Here is a 24,336-nt window from a genome sequence, read left to right on the forward strand (position 1 = left end):
TGTCCCTTATCTGAGCACTGAATAAGTTCATATTCCTACTTTGGAGCATTTTCAGGTAAGCGCTGTTATACGTGGAACCTACATGCAGGGTAATGAGGGAGAAAAATGATGACATACAGATAACGTGCATCTGTTTTTCAAAAATCCATTTTAATTGTTACATTCCAAAGGGGATATATGAAAGTTAGTCATCTAGCAACTGTATACCTCTTAAGAGAAATGAGTACAGAATCACAGATAAAAAAATACACCTCACTCCCAAGATGACAGGTGCTCAAGAAAGTACGTGCCTTACACCATCAACCCAGATAAGCGCATCAAGATTTTTATAATAAATATTTCATCATATATCTCCTGAGACTTTACCCATGAAAAGAAAGGGAGAAGATTGTTTTAAAGAGATACCATACGCATACAATATATTAAACTATTAAAGCAAAATAGAACAAAATGCCAACACTGTCTTGATGTGCACTGCATTTGAGTTTATCTACATCACAGTAATTCAAGTATGCAGCTCAAAGAGTCAGTGTCCATTTCAGTTTTGCCTTAAATCTGCCAACATCACTTGACATACAAGCATCTTGAAAGTATGAGTGCAAGAAACCAAATGATGAATACAACCAATCAGGAGTTCATTCTCTGATGTGAAAACTACACTGCAAGATTTAGATTTCTAGTACCTAGCATTAGTCAGCAGAAAAAAAATCCAAGTATATTTACAAAAGGCTTTACATAAAGTGATTAGTGAGTTGTAAGTAGTAACTGTTCCCAGGTACTTTTTAACCACATAAGTAGTAGAGATAAATATATAGTTAAAAATCACCATAAAGTCACAACTGTGAATAAGGTACCACAGTGGCAAACAAAGCTACCTCAGGGTTTGATTTCTTTTCAGTTTTATCAGTAAGAGCCATTTGAAAATGCAAAGGTTTTTAGCTTCTGATTAACTTTTTTAATTGCTTCCACTCCAGTACACTCTTTCAAAGTTTAAGCACTATTTTTATTTTTTCAAATCCGTAACGAACCAGTTATGGAAACCCATTTGAAGTGGTAGGATCAGGAAGACATAAGTCAGTTCTTTCAATCAGTCTGCTTTACTTCCTTGGAGTTACTACTGAGAGACAATTAACTCAGCACAACATGACGGTCAAAAACAGATTTGCGTTGCTCTTGGACCTGCAACTTCCAGCGTTGTTGGGCATATTCCACTTTGTTCAATACATTGGCGCGGCTCCGAGAACGAGCCAGCACATCATGAGCATTTGCAAAAGGCTGGTGATCCTGGAATGAAAAAATCATTAGTTAGACCATTAGTTCTTCAACATCTCATTCAAAGTAACATCCACGGATTTCTTCGTTGCACACTCAAACCAGTCTTGCATCCATTATTAGCTGTTGGGGACAGAAATCTAGAGCAGACCCAGATGCCAGGAACCTCCTGTTAACATCATGCAAGCACTTCATTTAACTGCACTTGAACGGTGAATTAGACCGTCAGCTCACTGCCACTTCTCGGCCTGTTACTGTAAGGCGGTTCAGGATGTTCACACAAAGATCCTTTGTAAAACCAACACACTCCAGTGTTTACCAAACCAAAGCCATTGTACCAAGCTGTCCAAAAGTAAAGTGTAAATACAGCTGGTTAAGTGACAGAGCTCAACAATAACTGAGGGCTTGTTTAATATTTACTCTCTCTGTTTTCCAACAGTACCTGCAAAGACATATTTTCTACTAGTAAATAAAATCAGGTTATAAATAGTAGGAGTTGGAATTGAACTTATTTGGTTATCAAGATGTTTTGGACAAAGTCATGGTTCTAAAGCTGTGTCAGAAAGCATCATGTATAAAATGCATAATGAAAAAAATAACAAAACTCTGTCCCATGTTAAATAACTGATTGCCCTTTGGTGCATATAAACCTCATATAATTTTTGTTGTTGTTGTTCCAGTATGCTTTTGAAGATGTCTGCATGAGTGGGTACTGTATTTGTGACACGATTCTGCGCATAGTAGCTCAGTGATAATTCTTAGCAGTACAAAGATCATCCATTAAACTAACATCTACAAGTCCCAAAGCCACACAGAGCCCTCTCGGGGCTAGGAAATACAGTAAAACACAGCAAGAGATGATCCCTGACCCAAAGAGCTATGACCTTACATAAAAGATTGTGCAGCTGGAATGGTTACCTAGAATGGTAAGTTTAAAGATTAGAGATCACTTCATTCACAGGGAAACAAAATCACAAGAGCAACACACTTCCACCATAAAATAGAGGAATGGAGAGCATTCAATAAGCTAGATGGTACTGGCTAGTCTGATAAAGATCTCAGCTCAAAGGCTAGCTACTGTCAATTTCTATGTAAAAAAACCATGAGGAAAAAATAATTTGAAAGCAAAGAGGTCTCTCAAAGTGGCTTACATTTACTAGTTGCCACTGCCACCAACGGGCAATAAGAAAAAGCAAGCACATTAGCTCAAAATTGAGCAACAAAATCAATGCAGGTGATATTTCCAGAGCAAGACAAGGATGAATATTTGAAGAACTTGCAAGAGGAAAGGCAAGGAAAGGGCTAAGCCACGAATGACCTTCACTTATTTCACATGCACTGTCACAGATGGGACAATGTGAAATGAGTAACATGAACTAAGCAAGAAGGTTAAGTGCTTTTTGTTCCAAGCACTGCTGCAGTTATAAGTACCAGTGACTCCACAAGCACACTTAATAGTCACAGTAAATTACAGCAAAACATAAAATTGATTAAGGTGGACCCAGAATTCAAGATAATCTCATTCTGCAGTTAACGCGAGCTCTGCCACTGCATTTATTTCATGTCCTCCCTCCACCTTCACTCAGAATTCTAGCCCAGATTTAGAGGAATTAAAACGCTTTATCTAAGGTATAAAATAAAAACTCTTTGTTTCAGGTATAACATACAGCACATGTTCATTTAATTCAAATAGGGATCTGCCCAACTTTCTGTATGCAGGCAGAAAAAAGGCTCATTCAAACCTCTCCTTTCCAAAAAAGGTTAACAACCTCCTACAGGTGACTGGGAAAATATTCAGATGTCAGCGCATACAGAGCATGGCTCCATATAGTATGTGGGGAAGTGCAGAAACAGTGGGACACAATAACGATAGCATACCTCTGTCAGAATAAGCTCTTGTTCAAAGAACATTAGGTGAAGTTTGGGTAATCACATATCTTTGTTGTGAAATCAAAGCACATAACGGTGGCAGAGCTAATACAGGCTATTATCTTGAAGGAATGACAAAACCATCCTTAAGGATTCTATTGTAAGACACTAATAAATGCTAATCTTTCTGATTAGCTCCCATTTATTTCAACAGTCCTTACTATGAAGTGCTCGTGTCTGCTGAAAGACTTAGGTTAAGCAGATGGAAAGTCTTCCCGTTTCACAGACTGGGTTTGGTTTCAGGCATTTTTTCTAAGGTTATGCCACATCTGATGTGTACTTTACCAGTAGAAACAGTGCTGCTTAAGGGCTCAGTATAAAAAGTGCATTGATGCTGAGACTTGAGCACTGTTTTAGCATTTCATGTGGTTCAACACTGACGTTTAACCACCAACCGCTGCTGGTTAGAATATTTTTCCCCACATTACTTTATGGCAATAACTTTCCCAAGCATGTCGATTCAACAGCTTCACAGAACTACATACAGTTAGAGAGCGAGAGTCTGTATTTTCATACTACTCTAAGTCCCTCCTCAAGACAAAAATAACCTACTCACACCAGTCTTCCCTATACTAAAGCGTCTCACAGTTTCCAACACAAAGTTCCATAAGTTCTTGCACTCCCTTCCTGCAGTGATACTAAAGAAAATTTTGTTCCACTTTTATTTGAAGCCAAAAACAGTGTGCTGAAGATGGGGAAGGGCAGAAAGAGACAGAAAATTATGCCCTCTCATTTGCCATTGATGGAACGCTCTCCTTTTCCTCATGAAAAAGGCTGCTCTGATCTGTGAGGATGTATTACCGCATTCTAGTTCTCAGTTGTAATGTGAAATTATTTCAGCATCAGTCACTATATTCCTTTGTTACAATTATTCCTTCTTGAATTTTTAGCATCAAGAAATCCAAACCAGAGCAACAGAAGATGTAACCACTCAGTGTAACCCCTCAGCGTACACTTTGCTTTTGTAGCCAATTTGTATAAAATTCGATCTCTAGGAAGACCGTATTGATCATCAACATTCCAGAATTCATACCTCCTATATGAGCTTACTTCCATTCCTCCGTTCCTTCGGTTAGGACAGAGTCTGTGTATAGAGGCAGGGTAACAAAAGCAGTCCTCGTGACTACTTTTTAGCCCAGTGAAAAATGAAATAGCGGCTTCCACAGTCATCATACAGGTTTCTGACCCCTGTGAAGACCATCCTCTCCCTTCAGGAAAAGGAATTTATAGTGCCATGCAAAAAAAGCTGTTCACCCCAAACAGTTATGTAACAATTGATCATTCCAGTCTTCACGTTAACCCCAACATACAAGCAGTCAGGTGAACTCACCCCAATGTCTTCATCACTCTGGATGAGCTGTGAATGTCCAAAGAGACGTCTCTTCAGGATAGGTTCCACCAGCGTAAGGTACACCATGTAGAGAAGAAGTAGGCCCAAAATAGACAGGTATATGATGATTGTAACCTGCATGACACAAACAATTTATGCCAGAGCTGTGCCGTTACCTCCACAATCTCTCAGTAGGCTGCAAGGACCGAAGGAACAGTACAGACAAAGCTTGTGATGACCCTGTTGGCCTTTAGTGGTGTCACCACATGACTTAAAACCCATGAACAGAGAAGAGCCATCAATTTATTAAATTGGCATTACAGTTTTGGGACAGACAGACAAATTAGTTTGAAATAAAGTTTCTCTTAATGAGGCCTTGCTAAAATCCTGCGTTATCACTCTTAAAATAATTTGGCGTTATCTCACCTCAATCAGACCACTGTTCCTAAGGAGCATTAAACTAGGGTCACAGACTTAGGGGTTCCTGCATTGCCTCCATTCTCTAGCACACATCTGCACGGTTAGACTGCAAACAGTCACAGAGGCCAGTAAGAAAAATGGAAAGGAGAAAAAGCAACAAAATTCTAGAACACTGAAAAGAAATATAATAGGAGAGAAGATGCACTACGTAATGTATTCACCCAGACTAAGGCTCAGTGGTTCTAGCAGGATGAGAATGTGAATAAAGAAATCCCCTGCTAGAGCAAACATGATTGATTTTGCTCTTTGTAGCTTGCCAAGATATTTGTATCAAGCAAGATAGCTGAATAGTAAGAGACCCTCTAAAACAGTAACAAAAATATAAAGCGCAAAGCTTGGCAAAATATCCCAGAACACTCCGAATTCCATCAAGGTATAAAGCTTAATTTCAAAACTGGAGATATTTGATAAAGGTTTGTGAGCCTGCTCCTTCTGCTATAGCTTGATATTATTGTTATTGCTCAAAACAAATCATGAACAACTACCAAGAAAAATAAATAAGCCTTAGACTGCTTTAGGAAAGTTTTCCCTTCATAAAGGGTGTTCCTGTAAAAGACCAGAGATATATTTACTAATCAGTTAAAGGATTTAACAAATACCAACAGAATGACATTGTTTACCTTAATTGTGACAGAGCTTCTCTCTTCATATTTGCATTCGCAACGTAAACAATATGCTTCTACATCAGGTCCAGGGACAGGCATAGGCTCAACCACATGAAGACAGTCACTGGAGAAAGACAGGAACTGCTCAGTCATTTCTGAGTTGGTTTTACCTTACTTTGCCCCTATGTAGGCAGTTCACACGTCTTCAGATCCGTGCAGACCCGTTACGTTGGCTGAGAATTCACCTTTGCTTACGTACAGCTGTTCTAAATTATAGATGTCCAAGATATTTTTTTAAAATAATTACTCTGCTATTATTTTACTTAAACAAGAAATTCAGCCATTGACAAGTTGCTAAACAAGTTTTTACGATCCTTGTAACTGAATACAATATTTTGACTGGAAATAAAGCTGTCAGCATGTCAAATCCAAGGATTAGAATCCCACACACATGCATCATTTGACACTGACATCTCAGATTAAACTAAATTCCAACTATCATGCACTCTTCTTCTTCATACTTAAAGAGCTTTATTCTGGTCTTCCAGTATCTAAAAGAAGATTAACCTCTCCTTGGTGTGCATGAACAGCAGCTCTTTCTTCTTAACACTGGGTCTTACAGGCATTAAATGAAATTCATTGTCAGATGAGTTGTTCCTTTAAGCAACGAGATACTGAATAAATAGCATTCAGTTTTAAGCACTGGAACTGTATGGGAAAATCTACTTTAAGATTACAAAATGTAAGACATTTCTCATGCCAAAAATTGTGGTTGGCAATATTACAGACATTCCATCCCACAGCGCGAAAATCCAGTTGCCATGAGATGACTCCTTCCACCAATAACTGACAATTTTGATCTTTTTGATGACTCAGGTTGGTTGTTCAGTTAATATTCTAGGCTCTCCGCAAAGCACTTAAGGAACAAAAGCATGTTTCGCTTTCATCCCTGTCAACCCAATGTTAGCAGAGTCAGAAGCAGGTAATGAAACAAAATGCCTGATACGACAGCAGCAGCCTACGATTTAACACTGCACTGGGCTAAATTAAAATGCTGCAAATCCACATGGCCAGATACCGGTTCATGCCTTCGGTTTTGTTTGTATTTCTTCTTCGTAACTAGAACTGTTGAGTGTCATGTCACAGTCTCTGGAAAGGAGTGGAGGGATTATTTTTTCTTTTTCTTTGTCATTAGAATCACAATCTCCTCTGCAAAGGAGCACAGTACTTAGGATGCAAAGCCAAAAAAGACAAGTTATGATCTCATGAGATTGAAAGTTTACAGCAATATGCTGCTTCAGTATAGAATAAAGCCTGCATTTTGCTTAGGTACAGTAGGAAGTTTGTTACTGGAAATATATATTAGCATCAGCAAGCTTTTTCTCTAGTTCAGTGTTTCAAGTGGAAAAGGCTGATCCTTTTCTAAAGGATGATCCCACTCAACTGCCTCTGCCTTATCACATTCTCCCCTGTACCCCCAGTAACAGCATCGAGGAGGCTAGGCTAGTCAGAAGTGCAGCTTCTGCTCAGATTTCCAGTGGATCCAACTAGCAGACAGGGTGTCTTCCCTCCCACCACGTTCATGACTACCACGGCAGTCAGCCTCTGGTACATGACATGCCAACACACTGGTTATTTCACTCAATACCACCGACTTGCAAACACATCACTACACTTTTCGAGTGCATCATTCATCAGGACTGGATTGCCTGAAATAGTTCCATGGCTAGAATGGTGAATGCTTTTAGTGGTGCCGGAGCACTGTCAGCCCATACCGATGTTAGCACAAGGCCCCGTTTGCTAGTCTGCAAGGTGGGAAGAACAGACAACTCCACTGAAAGAAATGAAACACCTAAATAAGAATATCATGAGGCAGGCTCCAGGTTCAACACTATAAGTTATTTTGTTTTTTTTTATGTCTGGACAAGCAGGCAGTAAGCCATCATCATACTGTACGTAATTCACAGAGACACTCAACATTGATCTGGCTCTTGTGTCATTAGTGACTGATCTAAATGCCCAAAGGATGGGGTAAACCACCCTGTTCTACGCAGTAACAAGTCACTTGCAAGATGCAGAAGCCAAGTATAGCACCAAATTTGTCAATCTCATTGTACACGAACCACCAATCAAGCCTTTTAAAAGCAGCGAGAAAGCATCTCAAATAGAGGATCAAAACCGTAACATGTTACCAGGTGGTCTCTTAAGAAATCATCTCAACAAAATGGGATTTAAGATAGGAACACAGACTTCTGAGATTCTGTAAGCATCAGTATCTGTCACCATAAAATTAGCGAAGCGTTCAAAGGTAACTTTTCCTTCAGTCACTGCCACTCTTGATCTAAAGGGAAACGGGGTCTTTTCTGCTAGTAAGACAAACACTAACACTACCCAGTGAAAAAAAAATCTATTTCCGTTTGCAGAGGAGTAATAAACAATAAAACCAGTAATGGTGCTGCTCTGAAATGCCTGCTGCAGATGCAATTCCCTCGGTATGTCTCGTTATTGCAACTTAATTTGTCATAGTAGGCCTAATGTTGTTAAGGTAATCATACGGGACAAAGTAACACTTTAGCCTAGACAGTACATTCTGTGTTCATTAGCTGAGATTGAAATTTACAGCAATGTATCTTACAATTCTTCTGTAAGTAATTTCATTAAGTTAAGGCATGGCTCTGTACACATTTGTATCACTAACTTTATTCCTAACTATTTCAGCAGGACTACTAAGGGGCATGAGAATTTCATAAGCAAGTTGCTAACCCTCTGCTACTCAGACTGGAAAGTTGTTTATTCATTCTTAATGTTTCTGAAGAAGAGTCGACATATCAAAATGTATCTCTCATTTTTATAGGTTGATACAAGAATTCCTGAGTACGTCAGACATCAATGCAACTTCAAAATATGCAACTCCAAAAAATTCTTAATAAATGACTGCCATCCCTCTTTCCTCCCCAGCCCCTCAACCCTGGCCATGCACAACAGTCCTCAGCTCAAAGAGGTCTGGCAAATGCCATAGCTGGCCTAAACACTAAAATAGAGCACATTGTTGTGACACAGAAAAGCAATACTTCTCTTTCTCGCAGGAAGCATGGGCTATTAGATGGCTCAGGCCATCTCATATAACTGCATTCTTTGGCTGTGACTCCGAGGAACAAACCTCCAAAACAGTCCCTGTATGATAGTACAGGTTTCAAGAGGAAAGAAGAGAGAATGCTTCTGAGTCCTAGTTCCATGCACATGCTTCCTCACCACGATGCAATTTCTTATCACTGAACTCAAATTAAAACACCCCTTTTCCCTTCTACGATAAATAAACAGGAATGTAACCAAGCGAACCGAAATAGAAGACAGAGAAAAATTAAGGATTTCAAGCCTTGTCCCTTGCTACGGCTGAATTCCAGAATACTTTTAAATGTAAAGGCTCAGTACGTTAGGCAAGAAATGTAATTTCTCCTGGCATCACTACAGGACGCTGACATACAATCCCAGCAGAACACATCTTTAACCACTAAAATTCTCTATAATTTCTGATTACAAACTCACCAGTCTTTCTGTGAAACGTTTTTGTTGTATATATGGCCCGAGTGGTCTTTGTAAGGAGGGCAGATGCATTTACATCGGACATCCTCAGAATTCTGTAAAGAAAACAACACGCTTAGACCAAATCATCATATGCAGAACAATAGGGCAGAGCACAGAAAGCATTATGTTTATGAAATACATGAAATGTTCAACACAAAGTACTTGCAGGTATCTTTGAATAGTCTAACTCAGGATTTCTTTCACGTTTAATAGCTGCCTTTCACAGTTACTGACATAGAAGTAACACACGTAATAATTTGTCAAGTAACACGTTTTTGACAGCAAATACAATACATTCTTCACAAGAAAAACCATGCTTGCTCTTGTTTTTATGAATTACCACACATTTACAAGTTACTTATGTTGATACACTTAACTATTCAATTTAGGAAGACAGCAGTGTACATCATGATGAGCTTAAAACAAGAAATTCTTGAAAGGGTATTAATCCCAAGTGAGGGTTGGCAAAGAAACTTCTGCGGGTAATTCTGTCATCGCTGACTGCAACAAGAATAGCTTAGCAAGGAAAACTACTTGACAGGCTAGCACAACCTGAGGTCCTCTTGTCTGAAAGAGCAGCAGGATACAGTGCAGGAGAGAGAGAAGTACAAAGCTGGAATTCCAAACAAAGGCAAAGTGAATCTGAAAAATGACAGACGCTTGTAAAGAAGAGACAACAGTTACACCTAGCTTCTCTTCAGTTCAAGGCAACTCCTGACAGCGAAACAAAATAATTCCTGAAGAAATATTGTCAACAAGCTCCAGTACCGCACGATCAAGTCAGAGTAACCCCAAACGCGGGTAGGGCAGCAGGAAAACCTTGACCACGCTACACACAAGTCGTCTCCGGCCTTGCCGCAGAAAACTCGAATAGCAAGTTACCGTGAAAAAGGAGAAAGACCAGCCACAGAGGCGCTCTGACAGCAGGTATGAGTCTCGCTAGTAAGAACCAAGGCGCTCTCCCTCAGCCGGCCAGCAGGAGCCCTACACAGCGCCCTACACAGCTCCGCCGCGGCCTTCCCGGCGCCGCGCCGCCCCGCCGGGAACCGCCAGCAACTGCGGCCCCGCGCCGCTCCCTGCGCTCACCTTGGCCTGCGCGCCCAGCCCCGCCAGCGCGGCCAGCAGCCAGCAGAGGCGCAGCCAGCCCCCGCCGCCGCCCGCCATGTCGGGCCCGGGGCCCCGCTCCGCTCCCCGCCGCCGCCGCCTAGCCCCGCCGCGCCGCCGCCATCACTTCCGCCTTCCGGCCGGCCCACGGCGGGCGGCGTCCGGGGGCTCTCCCGGCCCGGCGCGGAACTGCGGCGGCTGCGGGGGGTTCCGGGGGGTTCCGGGGCGAGGGGGACGGGGAGCGATGCCGCGTTTAAAAAGCGATGTCTGCTGTACGCGAGAACCAGGATTTTTAGTAACAGGAAGCACAGCCAGGGCTAAAATATATACGAGATTTTTTTAAATTTTTTTAAAGTATAGATTTAAGCTGTTTTAATTTCAAACCACGAGTACACGTTCTCCCAGAAGCACTCCCATGTAAATTTACCTGTGTCTGATGAGGGGGATGGAGATGCCCAAGGGTCTTCCTTTGGCCAGCATTTTCACAAGCACCACATAAGGCATCCTCAGCACAGAACAATGTGGTGCGAGAGGGGACACAGAGCAACGTCTCAGTCTTTATAAAGCATGGTGTCGCGGAGCCCACTGAGCCAGCCTTCTGCCCTCTGTGCTTAGCACACCAAACACGTGCAGGTGGCAGGGGCTGACACGTTGTACCCCCTTGCTACCTAAAACAGCAGAGGTGGGGGGGAGAGTGGCCCTGATGTGCCACCGAAGATGGCAGAGGAAGGGTGGTTGCCATGTTGTGCCCCGTAGTACGTAAGATGGTGGAGGTTGAAGGGTTGCCATGTTGTACCACTTTTTACCTAAGATGGTATAAATGGGAGGCTGACCATGACGTGCCACGTTTTACCTAAGATGGTGGAGGTGGTGGGAGTTGCCATCTTTTTCCCTTGTTACATAAAATGGCGGAGGTGGGGGGGTTGCCATGTTGTACCCTCTTGTTACCTAAGATAGTAGAGATGGGGGGGTGGCCCTGATGTGCCACCTTCTACATAAGATGTTGGAGGTGGTGGGAATTGCCATATTGTGCCCCCTTGTTACCTGAAATGGTGGAGGTGGTGGGAGTTTCCATATTGTGCCCCTTGTTACCTAAAATGGAGGAGGTGGAAGGGTTGCCGTGTTGTGCCATGTTTAACCTAAGATGGTGGAGATGACAGGTGGCCCTGATGTGCCACTTTATACCTAAGATGTTGGGAGTGCAGAGGTTGCCATATTTTGCCCCTTGTTACCTAAGGTGGCAGAGAATCAGAATCAGAGAATCAGAGAATATCCCGAGTTGGACGGACCCATAAGGATCATCAAGTCCAACTCCTGGCACCGCGCAGATCTACCCAAAAGTTTAGACCATGTGACTAAGTGCACAGTCCAATTTCTTCTTAAATTCAGACAGGCTCGGTGAAGTGACTACTTCACTGGGGAGCCTGTTCCAGTGCGCAACCACCATCTCGGTGAAGAACCTCCTCCTGATGTCCAGCCTTCCAGAGGTGGAAGGGTTGCCATGTTACGCACCTTGTTGCCTAAGATGTTGGAGGTGGGGGTTGCCATTTTGTGCCACGTTTTACCTAAGATGGTGGATATGGGAGGTGGCCCTGATGTGCTACATTTTTCCTAAGATGCTGGAAAACGGGGGGAGGCCCTGAAGTGCCACATTTTACCAAAGATGGTGGAGGTGATGGGAGTTGCCATATTGTGCCCCTTGTTACCTAAAATGGCGGAGGTGGGGGGGTTGCTATGTTTTGTACCTTGTTACCTAAGATGGCAGATGTGGAGGGGTTGCCATGTTGTGCCCCTTACTACTTAACATGTCAGAGGTCAAAGGGTTGCCAGGTTGAGCCACTTTTTACCTAAAATGTTGGAGATGGGAGGGTGGCCCTGATGTCCCACCATTTACCTAAGATGATGTGGGTGGAGAGGCTGCCATATTGTGCCCCTTGTTACCTAAGATGGAGGTGAAGGGTTGCCATGTTGTGCACCCTGTTACCTAAAATGGCGGAGGTGGAGGGGCTGCCATGTTGTGCCACATTAAACCTAAGAAGGTGGAGATGGGAGGTGGTCCTTATGTGCCACTTTTTACCTAAGATGGTGGAGGTGGTGGGGGTTGCCATATTGTACCCCTTGTTACCTAAGATGGCAGAGGTGGAAGGGTTGCCATGTTGTGGTCCTTAGAACTTATGATGGTGAGGTGGTGGAGTTGCCATATTGTACCTCTTGTTACTTAAGATGGCGGAGGTAAAGGTGTTGCCATATTGTGCCCCTCGTTACACGAAGAAGGAAGCACTCAACCCTGAGGTCTGCCTATGACAGACCAGCCTTTTGGTGTACCAGCCCCAGCTGCACCCAAGATTACCCAGGCTTTTGGAGCATGGAGGGCATTTGACTCAGTTATTGGTAGGAAACGAAACCCAAACCATGTGTCATGCAGACGCCTGGGCATTCCATCTCTTAGGATTCGGAGCAAATCATGATTACGAGCCTAAAATCTAAATACTGTTTATGTATTCTTAACAAGTCAAATGTCATCACCATGTAGAGTTTGACAGCGTGACAACCTGCCAGCAATGTGTCAGAATAATCCCTTCCAACAAACGTACTGGATGCTTTCCAGAGTAAGTGAGGAAACCATTTTGCATAGGTCAACAGACACAGGCAACATTTTCTGTAATGCCTACCGCAGGATTTTTTTTTGTCTGAATAACTTTCCCCATAGTTTCTGGAGCGGAGAGTGAGGAAACACAGATCTCTTGGTGACAGAGAACATATGGATCACGTGTAACATAACTCATACCCGTTATCCTAGCTCCTTCCTCTCTTCAAACATGTAAAACTTGTATCCACGCATGCCAGTCAATGGCACCGAGAATATTTTCCTTGTTTAAACAGCCTCTGACAAATTGCAAAATTCGCTAAATTGGTTCTGTTAAAGCTAAGCCTAAGAATAAAGCTCGTATTACTCGTTCCTATAAAGCACATTATAGGGACACAAAACCACAAAAGTATTAACTTGCGTTGAAAGTGATAAAAAGTGGCATTCTAAATGAGACATTCAAGTTACAGATGACTATTTTTTTCCATAACTAAACACACAAGACCAATATGAGTCTTAACTTACTTTATATGTAGATACTCTTCTGAGGAAATTTTACTGAAATACAGCAATGTTCCCTGTTTTTCACGTGCTCGTGAATTATTTCCATCCAAGATCAGTGTTAACCTTTCTTCAGAAGGGACGTAAATGCTCTTGAGAAGCAGCATTTTCAGCTGCGATCCCTTGAGACCTGGAGATGAAGCAATTTTGAAGTTTTCCCTACTTGGGTAGAAAAACTCCAAAAAATATCTGATGCTGCTGACTGAATTCAGCTTGCCTCTTGCACAGGAGCCAGTGCTGAGTCATGGAACCCACTCACATTTATTTCAGATTCCTTGGCACATTTCACAGAGGAATAGCAGACCACATGTTTTAGCTAATTTTCATGTCCCCATCCCCTTGCCTGTTGTTTTGTATCTTTCTTACATTCATTTGCTGTCCTAAACTAAGTAGCAATACAGTCCTTTGTGAAAAGTTGTTATGTCCTCTCTCTCCTTCCCCAGCCTCCAGTAAGTTGCTGTGATTTCATAGGAACTAAAATAATCTTTTACATATAGTTTACTCCTCAATTGTACTATTATACTTTGTTTTAACACAGTTAAATTGTCTAATGCTAACAGTGCATCAGGCATCTTGGTGAATGAGCTTGAGTTACTGTGGAAACACAAAAAAACACTTTTATTTAAAATTCAGATAAAATTTCCTCTCAAGTTGTATAACAAGCACACATCGGATTTCAGGATTAGCCAAACAGTTATTCTTTTTAATGATTGTAGCTACAATGAAAGTGTTTTGAATCATGAAGGTGGCTCTCTGTCTTCTTAACCACCCACGCTCACAGTCCGTGAGCGGCAAATCAACTGCTGAGCTGAAAATCATGCTGAATATTTAGAAAATCATGGATCAAGTTTTAAGCTGATGTAAATAATGTGCAGCTTCAGAGGCATCAATGCATATGGAACACCTCTAACATGCTCAAAGATTTCTAACACATAGTCAATAAAAATCCTACTTTTGATGGCTGAAACAGCTTTTGGGACCTTCAAGACCTGTCTGGCAGCTTCCTCGGGCTCTTGGTGCAGCAGGGAGTAAAAAGCTTTTCTTCTAGAAAACTCTGTGCTTTCAGTAAGCCTTGAATTAGTAAGCAAAACTGCTGGACATATTATAAGAAAAAAAAAAAAAAAAAAAAAAAAAAAAAAAAGTACTGTAAGTTTTTCTTGTACTATTTAGATTTTTTCCAGTTTTTCTTTAAATTTATTTTTCAGCATACCAGTATCAGAAGCAATGCTGTTAAATCACTGTAAAAGAAAAGTTAGAAATGTAAAGAAAGGGTGATTTTCAGGGAAACAAAGAAAAAAAAAAAAAAAAAAAGATTGCCCTGACAGTAACAGCCCTATTTGCAGCTGCTTTTCAGCTATGTAATCTTCCAGAAGGGATGAGGATAGGTTTCTATCTTCAAGAGAGCTCTCAAACGTTTATCTGTGGAGTCTGAGCATTAGTGGAGTGTAGTCTGCTTCCTGCACTCCTTACTGAGCCCTTACCAGATAAACCCTCTTCAAGTTAATGGATATGAGCTCTCACATCTTTTTTTTTTTTTTAATTTCTTAACATAAAATGTGCTTTAATAATAAGATCTGTTTTGAGAGTTGCAACAATGAGCTGGCCTCTTTAAGCTAAACATTACACTTACCTATTCATACACTATGCTGAATTACAAGTAGGCTTTTTATAATTCGTAGCTTCTGTCATATTTGTCTTCATCATCAAGACTCCACAGCTAGCCCTCACCCCAACAGCTACTGGCACTCCCTTTGATAATTTCAAGGCTCTGCTTCAGAGGTTTGCTCCAGGGACATATCTTTTCTGCTCAGTCATCTTACAGAAATACTTAATACAGAGCTTTGTGTTTCCCGGCAGCGTACGTGCAGAGTATTTGCTCTTCCTTTCCCGTTGCAGGATCCTTTCCAGACCTGCATCATCCCCATAGCAAACAATACACGAAGCCGTGTTTTTGCTCCTTACTGTGCTGCACTCATTCACATTCAAATAAGAATATTTTAAAAACTTTGACCTATAAAATAATTTTATGCATTAAGCGATAATAAAATTGGTCTCGGCTGTGCCAAGCAATGGGTGCAGTGTTTGTTTCACACTGCAGGTGAATGGACACTTAGTGTCACTGAATGCTCCTCAGGGCAGGTAGAGTAGTCAGTATTTATGTTAATTTTTATCATTTACAGTGTGATGATTTCTTACTAATGCAAATTACAATCTTCTTATGTCAGTTCAGCCTGTTCATTTTCAGAACTGGCCTGCTTGCTTTCCTCAGCTAGGAAATCTTTTCAGTATCATCAGTTATATAAAAAATGAATCTGAAGGGATTATGTAAATAAGTAATTGAATCAGCACTGTTGCAATCATTGCCAACATGAGAGCATTGTAACATTCGCACAGAAAGAAAAATAAAATAAATACAGATTTCTTCTATTCCCCATATTCAATTAAAAAAAAAAAAAGTCAGTACTTGTTACAGGAGCCTTTACTCAGCAAAGAAGCGTGGGAAGCAATTAATTACAATGTCAGTTGCTCTAGGCTAATGAGAAATTCACCTGTCAGCAGGTTGGTCATCAGCATCCATTTGAATATTGTCTGTCACTGGTGCTGAGTCTCTTTAAAACACACAGCACAACTTTGTCTCACGAGTTTCTGACTGGGGCCAAAACCTCTGTGGCTTTGCTCAGGTTAGCTGATATTCTGGTCTAATGGTCTGCGGTCTCTGCAGAATACAAAGAGAAATCAATGCCAGTGGGTAGATGGGGCAGCAGGTTTACAATAAAAGCAAGCTTTCCAAATATAGTTCATCTCAGAGACCCATTATGGTACAGTAATGCAATGTAATGGCTGGTGGCTTCCCTTCATAATGGAGGCATTATTTTGCAGTCTGCTGGTAGAAGTTATGTAAAACCTTTCACAGCATAAATATATGCATATGGAAAGGACAGACTGGGCAAATTGTGTTTACTTCTGCATTTCTATATTTGATTTGATATTTATGATATGAAGCAAATGGAGGGAAGCGCTGAAAGAGCTCTGCATCTATTTTATCTTTCTGTTCCAGTGAATCCACTTGATTTTTCTGCGGGCTGTAAGAGTTCAAGGTCCTTCTCTATTAATACAAGGTTAGTCTGTGCTCATGCACACAAGAGCATTTTGTTATCAGCAGCTGGCTCCCCGTATCACACACATGGGGATCGTGCAGCGTTCTGCCAGTAATTTCAGTTAGTGACACAGGTTGTGCTCTTACCAGTGTAATTACTGGTGCATGGCCCTTCCCTCAGCAAAGGAGAAGTGCTGCAAACACAAGGAATATCGGCTTGTGGGTGAGAAGGGGGCTTCAGCTGGTTATCTGCAATCTCTGTCCATGACTCAGACTTCAGCCCTTGAAGCATGAAGAAGAGCTTTCACCAGAGCTACATGTGCAGGAGGAGACCATGCCCCAAAATGAACCACAGTTTCTTACCCATACAGAGTAATACACTGGGATTATTTAATCCAAACTTCCTGAACAGCCTGCACCACACCCAGCATCGGGACTGCAGGCAACCAGCATGGGTCAGCCATGAGAGACAAGGTCAGCACCACTCCATACACTTTGTATTGGCCCCCTCTTCTCAGGAGAGGCATGCAGAAGAGCTTTCACCAGAGCTACGTGTGCAGGAGGCGACCATGCCCCAAAATGAACCACAGCTTCTTACCCATACAGAGTAATACACTGGGATTACTCTAATGAATCTGTGCTATTTTGGATTCAACTGGATCAGCACTAAAAGCGAAGTCACTACAAATCCAGCACATGCTCTGCCCAGTGCTGGCCATTGCATTTAAATCTTTGCTGCAGCATGCATGGGAACTCCACAGCCAGCAAGACGTGTATGAAAGGCAACGTAAGGCTAAGATGACAATGCAGTTAGAGGCCTTCTTGTGGGAATGTTTATCATGACTTTTCTCAAACTTGTTGCTAAGTAGAGGGGCTTTAATCAATAACCTCAACAAGTAAACTGGGAACCCTCCATATGTTGGCTCCATTTTCTTCCCTTGCCTGCTGTTTTTGGTCACTTTCCCAAAGCACGCACCAAGCAAGCCCTGGATGGATGTGGGCCCCTCATTCACACTTCAGTGTCAATAGGAAATGAGGAACATACGCTCAGCATCTTGCTGGCCCGGGACAGCAGCAGCAGTGTGGTTACACTACAGACGCCTGCTTTAATTAGGAGCTCTTTACTTTGTCTGCAGACCTGGGCAACTAAAATGAAAGCTTGAAGGCAATGAATTGTGTTTAGCTTTTTCCCTTTTTTTTTCAGTTAGTATTTTCACTCTTTCTCAGATCTAGTCTGAGACTATTGCATATTATTCTATTTCACTGAACTCTGGTGTAACATTTATATGATCAGTTTTTTGTATTACTGCAAGAGCAGGAATCTCTGCATTCTTCGTCAGCCAGGAAACTCTTCTTAACCATTGCTTATCCTAGCAACTACGCTGTCACACAAGGTATTTTGTATAGGCATGAAGAAATTTCTAATAATTCCGTATACGTAGACCTGTGCAGGGGAGTGTATGTTTACTGCCATTAACCATTATGAATGCCAAATTAACAGGCTGTTAAAATGTGCACAGACAGTGAAAACCAAGTGAAATCATCCAAGTAAACAAGGACCTCAGTAACTGCTCTTTAACATGACCGTGTTTCAAAGGGTTCTTAGGTGAGATTGTGGCTCCACCACATACTTTTAATGTCAGTCCTTTCCCTCTGAGGGCCACGTCTAGGTGCTCACTCGGTTGGCTTGAAGTCTTCCTTCAATCAGCTCTAAAGGAGCGCCACCATTTTCCCACAAATGGAGACTCTGGCCTTCGGATTTCATTCAGATTAGATCTCTACTAGGGAGAACCTAATAGCTGGCCCTCCCAGCCCTGCTGAACAACATCAGTTTTGTGCTACCACATTGCCAGAGCTTGTGCAGAAGACAAGGATGCCCTAGTTGCACCGTTCCCATGACAACACTGCGGAGCAGCTCCCTGCCAGCCTTCCCCGACTGCTTCATTACGTCTGACAGCCGTGCCCAGAGAGCGACTTCCAACCCCTGACAATCCCGCTTCTTCCAATTAACAAAAACTGGTTTACATGGGGGAAAAAAAAGTCCATCCGAAAGAGCGGTGTTTTGATTATCAGAAATTAAAATCTTAAGCTCCCCACCACCCAAACACTGGGAGGATGGCTGGGTTTAGTTTGCTGATTTGTGCTGTGTGCTGCTACTTTGTAAGGTAATCGGGAATGACTTCTGGTTTTGCTCAAGGGACTGAATTTGCTTTCGTTAGTTCTGGGTACAGTGTGCCTGTTTCTTCATGTATGCTGAAGTGAATTTCAATACAACAGCACTCCAACTAACTCCTGATTTTGTGTAGTAGGTGGCAGTGACTTGCTGGGACAAATTATAGTGGAGAGGAAGGTCTGGTTTTGTTAGGGGCGAGCATCATTCCAAAAACAGTGCTGGGGTGAGGGCCTTTGTAAGTGCAACAGGAGCCCAAAGGGCCAACACAGGTTGGTCAAGCCAGCGGTTCTCTCTCTTGGCTGTGCAGGGGAAGGATGGTGAGGAACATACAGATGAGTTCAGGGCATTGAATCTGGGAGGCAGCAGAGAAAAGTGAGCAATATCCTGGCTGCCAGCCCCATGCAGTACTGTAGTGTGTTAGAAGATTATATTATTATTTTTTTAAAGTTTAATAATTTTAATATTTTAAAACAATTTTCTGGTACAGATTTTAAGATCATTTTACTTTTCTTATGTCATAGGGCCCTGTGGCTCTGACTGTACCACTCTCTGTTACTCAGTATTTCGTTCTACAGATGCGTGCTGTAATCCCAGGAAGGAAAGGGAACCGATTGTCTGCACCCAAGGAGTGAGCGATGGGCTGCCGTACTGTGCCCGCTGTCCTGGAGCAGAGCGTGCCTGTAACAGGGCATTGCAGCTGCGTCAGCAAGCCAGACCCTCTGCACGCTGCCTCCCACCACAGTCCTCTGAGCATCCTCCACCTCGCACCTCTCTGTCACCATCCCCTCCTCAGGTGACTCGGAAGCCTGGCTCAACCCCAGCTGTGGAGCTGGCCTCGCCACTTACAGCTCAGCACAAGGTGCTTCCTGCTCTGCATCAGAGGATACGGAAGGCCCTTAGGTGACAGCACGTAACCTGTCCTGGGCATGTGACTCCACCGCCAGCATCGTGCCCTGGCTGCTGTGACTGAGGAGAGAGAAAGCAGTTTGTATGTTGTTAGTTCTGGGTGCCCAAGCTCAAAGGCTGTCCCTCCTGCTACTTGCTGACTACAACACGTACACTTTGACTCACTCCATTACACAGTTTTGCTCAGCCCCTAACCTCTCTGTGAGCTCTGCATTAGCCTGCGCATTACCTTCCACTTAATGCAGTTACTGGCTAATCTGCTATTCCATTTTTTTTTGATCTGAGCCTCAACGACCAAATCATACGTACAACAAATTGTACAAGCTCCATCTTCAAGTTCAACTGCTTCAAGCAGGTACTGAGGAACAATTAGATCGCTGTCTGCAGGAGCTGCCACTTAGCTAAGAAAGACAAGACAACTCTAAATAAGACAGATGCAGAGAAAGTCCAAAGATTGTTCATGCTGATAATGAAAATTAATCAAACATCATTAGCAGTCTCCAGAGAGCACAGTACATCATGTGCTTCTTGTCTTCCTCTGCCTGATGAGAGCACCCACTTCCGCTAAATCAAGAGCAGTAGGGAGCTTCGTGGCATCAAGACAAAGATCAAAATTTGGAGCCTTTTCTGGACGGAGTGGCGGAACTTTTTTTGGAAGTGATTTGGGACAGTCTACAGTTTAGCAGTGCTGAACAGCACCCATGGTCTCCGGGGAAGTCAATAAACACACACAGGAGATTCTGCTAAATGCGCAGGCTTGTTTGTCTCCCTGTAAAGTGGAAATTACAGCGAGGTAGTTCATTCTGAGCAAGACTCCTTGGGAGGTTTCTTATATCCGCACCCAAATGCAGCTGGGATGCACTTTCTGGAAGGCACCATTCTGCACACAGGAGAGGGTATGGTTAAGTATCGACACCACTCTCAGCTGGATTGTTTTTGCATGCAGATATTTCTTCTCAAGCCTCTTTGTTTCCTTATTTTTGCCCTCATGTTTGCCTTCTTCGCTAGCCATGTTGCCCTAATTTTATCTCATCAGCCTCAAAAGCTGGAGCCTGAGTCAGTTGTGTTTATATCATGCTTAATGTACAGGAGCCCTGGCAGGAGCTTTTAGGCTCTACAATTAACGATTTATTTGTTTGTGTGTGTGCATTTTGGGGTTGGTTTGTTTGCTTACCCAATCACCGCTTCTGTTTATAGTTCACTGATGTGCAAGTAGTGGGGAAACGCAGAAACCCTGTTAGTTGCAGATGTGTTGTTAAAAATTAAGAAAGCCTAAAAGAGTGAAAGAAGTTCAAGACTGTGGACAGCACTTGAAGACTTCGTTGTGCATAACTGCAGCCATTCCACAGTCCCGTCTCCTGGTCGGTGCATTGTATCCCTTTGCTCTGTGGCAGAGTCCTAAGCCTTTCTCCTCCAAAGCCATGCACCAAACGCCTGCACCAGGCCCATGGGGATAGCCCCTGGCTTCAGAGTGGCTGTGACAGAGTGATGTGGCAGTTCGCATCACTGCGGATTTGGCTTTAAACTTCCTGTATCTGGCCTGTCTTGCCTGAGTTACCTGTGACGCTCAGGAAAGCAATTAGACACGTTCTCTCCTAAAGCAATAGGATGCATCTGGATCACCTTAATTCAATTCAGGATGGCAGTGAGCGGAAGCACAGGGAGCTGATGCAGGCTCAAAGAAATCAGCATGCTCTAATACAATTTTTGAATGAAAGCATCCTATTAATCCTCCTCTGTTCAGGCTGTGGGGATTCATTACATGGTACTTTCCCCAGGTGGGTTTTATTGAGCTGTATTCGGTTGCTCTCTGAATAGGTACAAGTGAACCCCTTTTCCCTTTTTATGATAACTACGTAGACAGTGCTTGGATTTCCAATAGCACAGGAAGGAAAAGCTGCAAGGTGACCATGCAGAGGCTGTGTGGCAGAGCTGTGAGCTCTGCTTCTCTCACTGAGCAGGAGCAGCCCTAACCAAGTCAGTTAATCCGCTTATGCTGGTGCCCTCCCCATGCTGGGTCATGGTCCAACCTTCTCTGGCACCATGCTGACACCTCGATAGCGTCTTTGGCTGGAGTTCTCAGGATGGTGGCACTTGCACGGGAAGCCCACCACAGGTGTCAGATGCTCTCCTGCCAGGGGCCGCTCCTCAGGGTGGGAAACGAGCCTAGCAGGAGAGGGGGGAGATTGCGGAGAGGTAAGTGTCACCCAAATAACACTGAAGAGAAACAGCCACCCCCTATCAAACCAAGCCTTGCCTTTCTCTCTTCATCTGCCTGCCCCTGGGGAATGGCACGTGCTGCCCTGCTGTGCCGTGCAGCCCCACGCCACCTTCGTAGCACAGGCGTAGCACAGGCGGTGTGGGAGCTCCTGCAGCAGGGCACACAGCTGATGGCCACATCCCGCCCCCTGTCCTTCCCCCAGCCTGTCAGCCACGGCCTGTGCCCACAGCACGGGCAGGCAGCAAGTTATTTAGCCAGGCTTTAACCCTGGAGGAGGAAATAAACTCCTTGCCTGCGTGGTGTCCTTCCCCTTGTTAGCGTGACCTTTCCAGAGCTCCTCTGCGCTGAGCAGACAACAGCATTTCCCCTGGCGAAAGCGGTGCTCTGCAGCAAACTCCCCCAGGAGCCGCCCCCACGAGGCTTTTCCCGGCTGTGAAAACATTGACCTGGGCCACAAAGAGCCCACTGAGAGGCGGCTCAGCCCTCACAGCTAACCCCTATGCATGATCTTTGCTTCCCTCATTACTTAATTGGAAGGCACTGTACAGGACTCTGGAAAGTGGCTCATGACCTTCACGGCACAGCACACAAAGCAATAGGCAGACAGGGCTGCTATGCAGAAGCTTCCTTACAACAAAATGTGATCTCACTTGGAACAAATTTATCTAGGGAAATGCTAAACTGTAAATATCAAGCTCATTAGCCTTCATATGTAATTTGTTCTTAAAACGACATGGCCGTCTCCTTCTGGAGGAACAAAATCTCATTTTTGCCTTCTGTAAGCCTGAAAAGTCAACCCTAATTATGTCACGGAAGCCTAAACCAAGAGGCATCATGATGCTTCCAGTCGAGAAGCTCTCGATGAGTAAGGAGTTTAAAATCCACAGATTTATTCTTTAAACGCACTGAACCAGCATGCCAAAGGGGCACAGTGCACAGCAGCCCTGCTTTACCAGAGTCACACTCACCCGCACCATCAAGACCTGTTTCCCTGTTGCACCAGCTTTAAGTCATGTTTTGCCCCCCTTTAAGGCGTTTTCCTTCCCTCTCCACCCCTGCACAGGGTAGTTCTCCTGCTCTCTCCACACCAACAAAATCCTGACCATTTCTACAGTGTCCTGATCCCTGCTGGCCTGAATAAAAGCAGGTCACTAGGCCCAGTGCATTCATGACAGACTTCACTTTGCTCAGGTGGTTTGAAACATTTTTTGACGCAGGGAAGACTGGTGATTCACTCCCAAATGTATATATTTTTTAAATGAATAGCCAGAGCTGCCTGCTGTGGCACAGTTTCTCACATGGAGCCTGCTTGGCCTCGAGTTCGTGTGTTCCCCATGAGTCGGTGTGTTTTCCAGCTGTTGAGGGCCTGGTAACTGCCCTTGCTCTTTGTGGAGGAACAGAGGACTGGAGTTTCTAGTAACATTTTTTTTCTTTTCTCATGAGAACATCATTCTCAGTATGGCTATTTCACTTCAGCAGCCCATTTCCACTAACGGCATTGCCATTAAGATGCTCTCCAGCCGGCACAGCCTGGGAAATGCAGTGGCCAGTTGTGCACTGCGGTTAGGGGCTGCCGCCAGCGGCCCCTTGTGCCCGCTGGTTCGGTAGAGCACGGAGGGGTTGCAGCTGCCTGGGTCCAGGTCTCACACATGGGAATGCATGAGCAGCAGAGGTGATGTGTGCAGGGCTGAAAAGGGCTCCTGCAGACATGACACCTCTTTCTAGGGTGCCTGGGGGGGGTTACGTTTAATGAGCGTGCATCTTCACACCTTTCTCTTGTGTGAGCCAAGGTGGTTTTCTGGAGAGTTCAGCTGCGTATCCTGGTGGGTGGCTCTCACGAAACCCAGATACCCATCCTGCCACATTAAAAAAGGAAGACTCAGGAGCGTTCCCCAACTGGTTCCCCTGCTGGTGTGACATCCTGTTATTTCTGAACTCACGGTATTTTTAGGTTATTGACTGCTTTCACTCCCACTTTGAGAACGATGAAGTCTCATCCTGGGGAAGTGGCAGCACCACTCTAGTAACAAAATCATTAAATCAATTGCCTTTTCAGCAATACCATCTCTAGTGAAATGTCACCGATACCTACAGCGTTGTCTCTAAGAGGCTTAATCTTTCATCAGCAATGTAGTTATTAATAGAGGAGGAAGGGATCAGCACATGGCTGCACTAGCACCATTGCTGCACAGCCCAGGGTTGACTGCGGAAATCGGGAAGCAATACTGCCTGTCAGGAACCAGGAACCGGCTTTCGAGGGAAAGGTGAAAAAAAAAATAAAGGTGAAAAGCCAAACAGTGGTGCGCAAAATATGTGAAGCTGAAGTTAGCCAGTCTTTCATACTGGAATTAGAAACCAGTGTATCCCATGTGAGCCCTGGTGTTTCAGGGCCTTTCACCTGACAGAAACCCAGTGCTATCCCTCCACCTTTTAAGCCAGCAGGTGATAAAGAACATAGACCTAAACTGATGCTCGCCCCATAAAAC

General features: G+C 43.6%; 1 protein-coding gene and 1 long non-coding RNA gene across 2 annotated transcripts; one reads left to right on the forward strand and one right to left on the reverse strand.

The window, feature by feature from the left end:
* Nucleotides 1-131: 131 nt before the first annotated feature.
* TMEM9B (TMEM9 domain family member B) lies at nucleotides 132-10,398 on the reverse strand. The gene is made up of 5 exons (XM_035328693.1): nucleotides 10,288-10,398; nucleotides 9,163-9,254; nucleotides 5,632-5,740; nucleotides 4,532-4,666; nucleotides 132-1,284 (listed from the first exon to the last, which is right to left on the reverse strand). The coding sequence occupies exons 1-5, from the start codon at nucleotides 10,363-10,365 to the stop codon at nucleotides 1,129-1,131; spliced, it is 570 nt and encodes a 189-aa protein (XP_035184584.1). The 5' UTR covers nucleotides 10,366-10,398; the 3' UTR covers nucleotides 132-1,128.
* On the forward strand, nucleotides 9,701-20,766 carry LOC118168357. The gene is made up of 2 exons (XR_004751507.1): nucleotides 9,701-10,128; nucleotides 19,299-20,766. It is a non-coding gene; the product is annotated as an uncharacterized LOC118168357 (long non-coding RNA).
* The last annotated feature ends 3,570 nt before the right edge of the window (nucleotides 20,767-24,336 follow it).

The sequence above is a fragment of the Oxyura jamaicensis genome, chromosome 5, assembly GCF_011077185.1.
Source record: "Oxyura jamaicensis isolate SHBP4307 breed ruddy duck chromosome 5, BPBGC_Ojam_1.0, whole genome shotgun sequence".
Lineage (NCBI taxonomy): Eukaryota > Metazoa > Chordata > Aves > Anseriformes > Anatidae > Oxyura > Oxyura jamaicensis.